Source organism: Phragmites australis, chromosome 13 (genome assembly GCF_958298935.1).
Source record: "Phragmites australis chromosome 13, lpPhrAust1.1, whole genome shotgun sequence".
NCBI classification, from domain to species: domain Eukaryota; kingdom Viridiplantae; phylum Streptophyta; class Magnoliopsida; order Poales; family Poaceae; genus Phragmites; species Phragmites australis.
In genome coordinates this window covers 17156675-17166672 of record NC_084933.1, presented here as the reverse complement: position 1 = coordinate 17166672, position 9998 = coordinate 17156675, and the positions used below count along the sequence as shown (strand labels likewise).

At 45.4% G+C, this 9998-nt stretch overlaps 1 protein-coding gene across 1 annotated transcript; it reads right to left on the bottom strand.

The window, feature by feature from the left end:
- Positions 1 to 5918: 5918 nt before the first annotated feature.
- LOC133889464 (extensin-like) lies at positions 5919 to 9638 on the bottom strand. Its single transcript, XM_062329977.1, has 3 exons — positions 9596 to 9638; positions 6267 to 7445; positions 5919 to 6177 (listed from the first exon to the last, which is right to left on the bottom strand). Exons 1-2 carry the CDS (start codon positions 9636 to 9638, stop codon positions 6301 to 6303), a joined length of 1188 nt encoding a protein of 395 aa, XP_062185961.1. The 3' UTR covers positions 5919 to 6177; positions 6267 to 6300.
- Between the last annotated feature and the right edge of the window lie 360 nt (positions 9639 to 9998).

Sequence of the window (9998 nt, the reverse complement as noted above, 5' to 3'; positions counted from 1 at the left end):
TGGTTTGCCTCCGATGCTCCTCTCATTTGGCGCCTTATATGTAGTGTCCGTTTGAATCTTCAGCTTGGATGTTACCAAACCCATTATCTTGGGTTGAGACTTAAGAGCTTGGACTCCGGAGAATGCGGGAGCGCCGACTGGGCCGTGCTGCACGGGGCCCCAAATTCCATGTTCTTGGACTTCGAAGCAGGTACTGTACTTTAGAAAATTTCACGCTGGAGACTCAACCAGAGTGAGGCTGTCTCTTCAGAGTGACCAAATGGAGACTCAACCTGACCTTGGTCCTCTGTAGGCTGGAGTAGTACACATTTACTTTTCGTCGGTAGGATATGCTTTTTGAAGGGTTCTGGTAGGGTATGCTTGTAACATGCATGATGTTTTTGAAGTTTTTTTAAGGAAACTTTATTAACTCTTATAGTCCTATACAACATACAAAAATTTATCTTCGGCTTCTGCATGTTTTTGAAGTTAAATAAGCATATATCTAATATAGAATCGCACCTTTTAACTTAGGAGTGAAAATCACATGATATTGGCCAATGATGTTATCTGGTTCAAATAGCGTGCTTTCTCTTTTCCATGTATCTCTGTACCCAAATCTTTTGGAGCATCTCGAGTGATCGGTTAGGTTTGACAGGTTTTGTACCGCTTAACTGAATCCCTTACACCGACTCCGAATGGGCTTGGACCTCATTGGTCTTTGTTGTGCGGCTACAGGTGTGTTTGGACCAAACTACAGAGTGGGCTTCGACCTTGTAGGTCTTTGGATTGGAGAATTTTCTGGACAGAGACAGCTGACAAATTCCATCGTCGGCAGTCTGGCAGAGATCAACCTTGGTAGATAAAGAGGATGAGTGAATTGATATGAGCTTGGCTTTGGCGTTCCACAGAAGTCTGAACTTGACTTCTTCAATTCTGTCATTCCTCTTGTTCCTGCTTAGCCTTGTTTCGTAGTTACAGGCTTATGAATTTAAGCATCTGAAGTTTTGCAGTTCCTAGTGCAATAGCATTGACTAGCGGAACTTATTTCTGTCCGTCCAAAATAGGAACTTACCTTCTGTGAGTGGCTCACACTCCCGTTTCTTCTGTGTCAGGTTCATCCTGAATTGCAAATCGCACTCTTCTGTTGGTCTCGATGGCTGCAAGACAGTGCTTCGGCAAGCGTCGTTGCGACTCTGATCTCGTATATGTATGAAGCTTTTGACAGCATAGTTTGGGAATTGGGACTTCCAGACCGGACGCAGGAATGAGCAATCTAGTCAACTCCACCGAGTTGAGTTTCTTTACAAATCGAAGTTTTTTCCGTTGGTGCATTGCTGTTCATTGCAAAAGGACGATTCTAATACTACATTTTTTGCGTTATGCTTCAAGCAATGTGAGCTGCACGAGACGCCTAGTTGATGTTAGGCGAAGCTAGACGGTAGGCAGTCCCGGCATGAACGGAACTGTCTGCTGGTACGGTCAACCGGAAAGGCATGCGTCGTGCTTTTGGTGGATCTGGTCACGACTCACTGCACTGAGATCTGAAACTTTTCTCTCGCTACTAGATCGATTCCACAGCTTGTCGTCTCAGACGGTAGACAGGTACGTACACGGTTTCTGGTCCATGCGCACAGACCAGCTAATACGGCACACCATCGTTTGCTCCATCCATCGTGTTTGGTCATTTCCTGCTCCCGTCACGAACTCAAAAGCATCGCGCCGAATCACAACCCTCCATCTCCGGTCTCCATGCAAAAAGGTTTCGAGGACGATGAGCCTCTCCTCCGTGAGACAATGTCGCGTACCGACCTGCGCGATGGATCTGGAACCACGACGCGCTTGACGTGTGGCTCTCTGCAGTCGGCTCATGATTCGGCGTCGCTCGGCACGCCCTGATTTGCCGCCGTGGGTTACGAAAAAAGGAAACAGCCACTCGGCGGCACTCGGCACTGCACCTAATCACGCCCATCCATTGCACGTCTGTCGTAGCCCCCTCTCGGGACAATAATTTCACTGGAATAAACTGCCCCCTCCCGTGATATTTTTTTTTATTTTTCATGGTTTTTGATGTACAATTTTAACTATTATTTTTATTAGAATATAACTATAATATCTAATAAAAATATATACACGTTCGCTAGACATCAACCGACTGAAATCGACCCGATTACGGTCGACGTCCAAATCTGTGCTGGCTCGAAAAAGCTAGTGGCGGGGTACGTGTTCTGGCATGGGAATTATATGCTTCAGGCTTAGAGGGAGGTCATCTGGCGGCAGGCTGGACCGATGGCAGGGTGGCGAGGCGATGGGAACATCGCCAGCCATGGGCGACGGGAGGCAACTGGATGGGTAGGGAGAGGGAGGAGATGGGCGGGACGGGAGAGAGGCGAGAAAGGCGGAGTGCTGTGCTGCAATCTTTTTGGTCGGAGGTGAAAGACAACTCAAGCACAGTTCAATCCTTATCCGAGGGTCATCACGCGTCGACTGTACAACGTGTTTATTATTTTTGATAAATCTAATGGTATGATTTTTATATTTTTAAATTAAATATTTTAAAATTTATTGGTGATTAAAACTTTAATCTTTATGATCGGAAGGATGGGTAGAGGTGAAGAGCAGGAAATGACCAAACAAGCACGAATAAAAAATGGCTAGTACTAGTACATGTAGGGAGGCTAGATTAGATGGTCGATCATAACCCTGGATGGCGAAGTCTCGAGTTGTCGGCTTCACCGCAATCCACGCTGTCGCCTGCCACAGCGCCGAGTTCGTTTCATTCTCCGCATCGCACTCGCGTAAACAATTGGTCCTGGCCTTTTGTTGCGTCGCGTTGTCGCTGGCTTCCCGCTCGTCCTGATCCGCCCGCCCAACCCCGCCGGTCCGGCCCATGTCCCCCGGTGGTGTCGGCGTAACTGCGATGCGATGAGATGCGCCGCGCTCCCTGGCTGCCGGTCAAAGCCCGGACCCCGCGCCCTTGTCATCGAGCGGCGCGGCGGATGGTCGCGGCTCGGCGACTGCGTCGATGATCTCGATCTGATGGTGCTCGTCAGCTGTTTCACTCCCCCGTTGCCACCACTCCAGCTCGTGCTCCGTCTGCAACAGTCAGCGATGGGAGCGGGCCCCGCGTGCAGTCCATCGATTCCCGACGCGGTTTTCGAGGATTGTTTGTTTGTTGTGTGGAAGCATCTGTACCTTTGCTTTTTATCGATCCTTCTGATCCATGGCCCCCGTCGTCTCCGGCGGCTACTGTACGTTCGCGCATGCCTTCGGCGCAGCTGCTCTGCGTTGTCTCGAAACCGTGGTGGGGCTGGTTCCTATTCCCTCCTGTAGCTCTGCTAACTGCTCACTAGACAAGTTGCACGATACGTACGTTTCAGTGCGGCAGAGCAGGAGCACCATCACTTCGACCTACCATACCCTACGCCTGCAACGTTAACCGTACCAGAGTCATGTTGCCGCTAATCAATGCATGCATGTAGGATTATTTTTCACCGCACCCACGCGCTAGTCATTATCCTAAGACTTAAACCGGCACGGTGTCATCCCGTCATAGCTCGTGTCTCACGATCGATTTATTATGCTGTGTATTATTAGCACGAGTCAACTTCAGTAAGATCTGAACATGACTCTTGGCCCGTCATATCAGATACGGTTATGTTAATATCGCTTATAATACTTACATATTTATTTCTTATAATTTTATATTTATTATTCTCGTGCTCATACATACTACATATTGTATTTATTTTTTATCACTCATATTTATATTTCTTCTAATCACACATCTCTATTAGTATTTCATGTTTTAACCAGAGAGATTAAAAGATAAACAAAAAAAATAAATATATATTATGTCATATATTTTCCGTACCATATCGACACATGCACAATTAAACCATCATATCATACCAGTAGTTTATCATACCAAAATCTAAACATAGCACAACCCTTATAGATCAAAATATTTAGTGTTGTGTCTTGCTTTAAGCCATATCAAAATATATACCGTGAGTGATTATGACATGGCCTATGTCACATCTCTAGTTTTGCTGCGTGACATTTTCACCGTAGCCCGTCTATCGAGTCAAACGGATAATAAGAGAACATGCCTACGACTAATGTTAGGGTTTTAACACAAATACAACCATCGTCAACCCAAACACAAGACTAACGCATCAAGGTAGGATTTTTTTTTTAGGTTTAATCATCTTGTCTATGTCTTCTGAGTACGACTACTGATGCTATCCTCTTATTCATCTATTATCATCTCGCGATTATACATGTGATGCTTAATATTTATAAGTTTAAAAATAGAAATTTAACTATCACTATATCTATAATCCTATCTAATTATAACTCAAACATATCTATAACTAACTCTGATACATGTATATATTCAATATATATCCTAACTCTTATATATGTATTCAGCATATTTCACCTCTGCATTGAGTCGGTCCTGATTTATCAAACTGTCTACCAAATTTCTTACTGAACAGCATCAATTTCAATTAAATAAGGTTTTTTTTTTTTGCATCCGTGCTTTCTTTTGGTCCTTCTGCTTTTGCATGTTTGTGCCCTTTTTGTCAGTGAGAGGTGTGGTAGGAAAAGTTTTTAATTTTCTCAAAATTAGTTCCAGGGTCCAGGCATCTCTGACATTCGTCGACAAACCCATGTGGCCGTATGAAAAAGATATCCGATCCGTGTGACCCCGAGACTACCGTGATTGGAATAAATTCACGGAAATACGGTGTACTGCACTACTGTGAAAAAATTATGATGAGTTTGGGAAAGGACAAACGATTTTCAAAGCAGTGCTATATGGAGCGATGGTTACAAAGAAATTTATTGTGTAATAGTTACACAAACTAGAGGAAGAAAAAAAGAGAGCAGAAAATTTAGTGATTAATAACAGGTACTATTTACAATGATATCTCTCTTTTTTCTATTTATATAAGTTGTTTCTTGAGCTCAAATTTTATATGATAATAGATGATATCATACTCTGCAGTCTGCACTATCATATTTTTTTTAGATTTTTTCATAACTCCTAAAATGGAGTTTTGTTGGTTGGTTACACAATAAAATTTATCCAGGTTATGGCACTTGCATGAACATGTGCATTCTGGGTTTAATGACTGGAAAGCGGTTAAAATTTCCTACTAGGAAATAGCTAGTTCCGACAGAGGTAGAAACATGTCGTTCCAAAATGTGGCCTTTTTTAAAGATCCAGGACAGCATGGCATTTGGCTATATGCATTGGCTAGCTTAGTTGATCACATAACATTAGGGTTTAGAAATCGCATATGATCATCTCAAACATCAGTTCTCATCTGACTGGTTTTCATTTATGGATTTCTTATTGTGAAGCCGAGTTTTACATATTAATCATCTCACTAAAATGTGTGATTGTGTTATTTTTTCCAGCATCTTTTTCAATCTTATTTGTGATAGCTAGACTAGAAAAAGTTGAGATTGCTGACTTGCTGAGGAACCTGTTACCTTGTTACCGTGATGTTCACTACTACCGTACTACGCCTGTGTGCTTCGCCCAGACGCATCTGTTTCTCCAAAATCTTCGGGCAAACTGCGAAGTCACGGAAGCATGGGTGCTCTGCAGAGCATGGGCGCCAACGTTAGACTGTAGCAGCAGCGTGACACCACATGTCGCCGCAGGTCGGCATGCATGCTGCACCGGCGCGATCAGAGGATTGGGTTATTACTAAATAGCGTCACGCCGCTCGTACCCTCATTGACTCTGTCTGAAACGAGTATTTATCATGGCCGAGTGAATCTTTGTTACTGTGGCGCATGCTATTAAAGATATGCAGAGTATTGCTCTGTATGAGTTGAGCATCTCTGACATGGAAACATCACATCTCGTCACATCGCTAAGGAGAGATGAGAAAAATCGCTGACAATGCAGTGCACGGAGCTGAGGAAAATACTATCTTTTACTTGCATTTCCATAGTTATTATGGTTTTACAGTAACAAAGCAATAGTAGCAATACCATTACCCACACAATACGGCTGCTAAGACTTCGACGAACACAGACTAAGCAGGACATAAGAAAACATAGGGAGCAGTCTGCATTATTCTCCTCTTGCTAGGATGGCAGCAAACGCGTACAATAGGAGGATCAAGGCCTCAGCTCATCTTGGCCGGCTCGCACAACTCTAGGATCGATCGCCTTCTGCAGCACAAATTAAAGAAGCGCCTTTTCTTTATAGATCAACCAGATTTGACAGGACCAAAGAGAAAAAGCGCATGCAAGTGACGTACCTATGCTCCGAGCTTGACAGTAGAGTAGCGGATCTCAGTTGTAGTAGGGCGGCGGCGGCGGGCTGTGGGTGTAGGACGGCGGAGTGGGCTTGTGCGTCGGGGGCTTGGGGGTGTAGGTTGGCGGTGTGGGCTTGGGCGTCGGAGTGTAGGTTGGCGGCGTCGGCTTGGGCGTCGGAGTGTAGGTTGGCGGCGTCGGCTTAGGGGTGGGGGTGTAGGTTGGTGGCGTTGGCTTGGGCTTGGGCGTCGGAGTGTAGGTTGGCGGCGTCGGCTTAGGGGTAGGGGTGTAGGTTGGTGGCGCTGGCTTGGGCTTGGGGGTCGGCGTGTACGTCGGTGGTGTGGGTTTCGGCGTCGGGGTGTAGGTTGGTGGAGTTGGCTTTGGGGTCGGGGTGTACGTAGGCGGCGTCGGCTTCGGCGTCGGGGTGTAGGTCGGCGGAGTGGGCTTGGGCGTAGGGGCGTACGTCGGAGGCTTCGGCTTGGGGGTTGGAGCGTAGGTTGGTGGAGTTGGCTTTGGGGTCGGGGTGTACGTCGGAGGCTTCGGCTTTGGGGTCGGGGTGTACGTCGGAGGCTTCGGCTTGGGGGTCGGAGCGTAGGTGGGTGGAGTTGGCCTGGGTGTCGGGATGTACGTCGGCGGCGTAGGCTTGGGGGTCGGGGTGTAGGTGGGAGGAGTGGGCTTTGGCGTCGGCGTGTACGTCGGAGGAGTGGGCTTTGGCGTGGGAGTGTACGTCGGCGGCGTCGGCTTGGGAGTCGGGGTGTAGGTAGGCGGCGTCGGCTTCGGGGTGGGAGTGTATGTGGGTGGAGTTGGTTTGGGCGTCGGAGTGTACGTGGGGGGCGTCGGCTTCGGGATCGGAGTGTACACGGGCGGAGTTGGCTTAGGCTTGTGGCCGGAGGGGGGCTTGTGCTCCTTGGGCAGCTTGTGTGATGGCGACGGCTTGTGCTCCTTGGGCGGCTTCTCAGGCTTGTGGCCCTTTGGAGGCTTCTCCGGCTTAGGGGTGGGGGTGGCCGGCGTCGGCGTGTACCCGCCGCCGTAGCCGCTATCGGCCTGGATCTCCACGGCCAGGCTCACGGCCACTAGGGCCAGCAGCAGAACGGCCTTGCCACTCGTTCTCTCACTCCGCACTGCAAGCTCTTCTGCTTGGCTCTGGTCAGTGTGGTGGTCTGAAGAGAAGGCTACCAACACCACTGCTTATATACACGAGCGAGCCTTGGATGCTCTGTGTGATTTTGATCGCGCGGCATGGGGGCGAGCGAGAGGATAGGCACGTGGGGGAGGGAGGTTTCCCCGTTGGTCACTGGGGGTGTTCACTGGCAGTAGAAATTTTCTAAACGATTCGCTGGTCCAGCGTGAACGAGTGTTTTAGTAGAAATTTTCTAAGGTTACCTATAAACGAGTTTATTAGAATTTTATTAGTGATAAATAAATATTTTAGTCAATTTAAAAAATGGTTCAATTTTTTTAGAAAATAACACCGATGGTTACAAATCATTTAATATAAAAAACTACACATAATAATATATAAATAAGAAAGTATAATCATAGTGATATACCAGTATGTCGTTAGCAGGAATTAAAAGCCAAAATATTTAGATGGTAAAGAAAATTATCCGTTCCAACCGGTAAAACAAAAAAATCAAAAATATTGGAATCGTCTGGCCAATGATTTTTCTTCCCTGGTTTGAACCTGATGACGTCAAAGGACGGGAGCTGTAGCGAGCTAGTTACCGGCGCGCGGCCCGGTGGTGCGGCTGAAATTTAAAATTAGATAACATATGTGATTGTATTTATTAAAATAGATGATATATTATCGTATTTTTAAATTTAAGTATATGTAGTCAGCATCTTATTTATCAAAAATTGATTTTCGTCACATCATACGGTGAAAACGCGTATTCAGTCATATTCAACATATGAGGTGCCGAATATAGTACTGTAGCCTATATTCGACACATCATATACAGAAAATTATGTGTATTCGGTACACGATATGTCAAATAAGGCATTATAGTTCATATTTAGTACTTCATATGTCAAAAAATAGATGTATTCTACACATGACCTCGTGTGTCAAATATGATATGTACCGGCACATGAGATTTCCAACACAAAATGACAATACCAAAGTGTTCTTAGCCGGTACAGGCCATATTCGGCACACGAGGTACCGAATATGGCAGTGTAGCCTATATTCGGCAACTATCTGATTTTCAGCGTATAAGGTACTGAATATGGTCGAAACCGTGTTTTTTGTTTACGGTATATCGAAAGTTAGTTTTCAATAAATGAGGTGCCGAATACGAATGCTAAAATTATAAATAAAATAATATATTATCTATTTTAGTAAATTTGATCATATATATTGTTTAATTTTGGATTTTGATCCGGTGGTGCAGGTGCTATTTACCCTGTTGTTGCATACAAGCATTTGTATATTATCACAGTAAAGCCATGCGATGCTTGTGCAGATCGGCAATCAAGGTCGCACGACGTGGATCGACAGTCGAGTAGGTGAGTAGGTGGTGGTCAGGCTTACTCACTAATCCTGTAGTTTTTTCTGTAGGAGCTGAAACCGTAATCTTGTGCTACTAAGAACTGCAGAACAGACAATGCTCGGTAGGAACAGAGTACGTGATCAGGCAGTGTCACAGTCGCTTACGAGTTACTAATCCTGTAGTTTTTTTTTAGGAGTTGAAACCACGGTTTTTTTTTTCGTATTGTTTTAGCGTAGCGCCATGGCTGTGGATGCAGATAAATTCTTTTCAGTGGTTAAAACTTGCGGTCTTCTGCATGTGTAAAGAGAGGGTGTTAGCTGGGCAGAGAAGTAAAGAAGTACTATTTTTATACTTATATTCTTGTGATGATTTACTATGCCTCTTACTAAAATGGTGTTGGGGAAGATGAGCTAAAGGAACTGAAAAGGGGCTTAAATAATCCTATATATTAGCTTATTTTTGTGATATTAGGTACAGCCATTTTCTTACAACTAAAGTACAACTGGAATCGGTGGTTAAATCATTTAGATGGTAGCACATAAATGAATCTGTGGTCGCGTGCGAAGCATTTTCGTGGACAATTTTCACATATTCAGTTCTTCACGTGCATAAAGCATTACGTGCAGTACTCCTTTTGTACATCTAGTTTATATCTAATTAGAACGACAAATTCAAATCTCCGAGATATTTCCATTTTCTCAACTGTAGCTTGCCAGCCTTATAGGTGCTTATGCTTAAGATTCAATTTTCTCCATTTATTTTTCTGAAAGATCCAGCAAAATGCTGGCATTTATTAGTTAGTCGAGGTAAAAGTTATGGTTAGGGGAATCGTCATTAAGAACCTCTGGAGCCCTTTGGCTTTGGGCGTCCGAGCTCGAAGACCATCGGGCTCCAGCTCCCTCCGAGGCCCGAGGCTCCAGGGTTTCGGAGCCTTCAACTCTTCAAAAAGATCATCCAAGAGGGGGTTCGTAGGCTGCTCCTATGTGTAGTGAGGTGACCGGCATTTTATGCTGATGCATGTGGTGGTCGTTTGACACGATGGTGTAAGTGGTGGCCACCTGACACGATAATGCAAGTGTGGTTGTCTGACACGCTGGTACAAGTGGTGGTCAACTAACACACTGGTGTAGTACGACGTCGGAATAGATGACCCGTCACTAGAACAACCGCCTTACCAGCCATAGGGATAACTTCTACGGCTAACTTATCGGGCTAGCCCGCTCTCTGGTTGTACAATGTAAGACA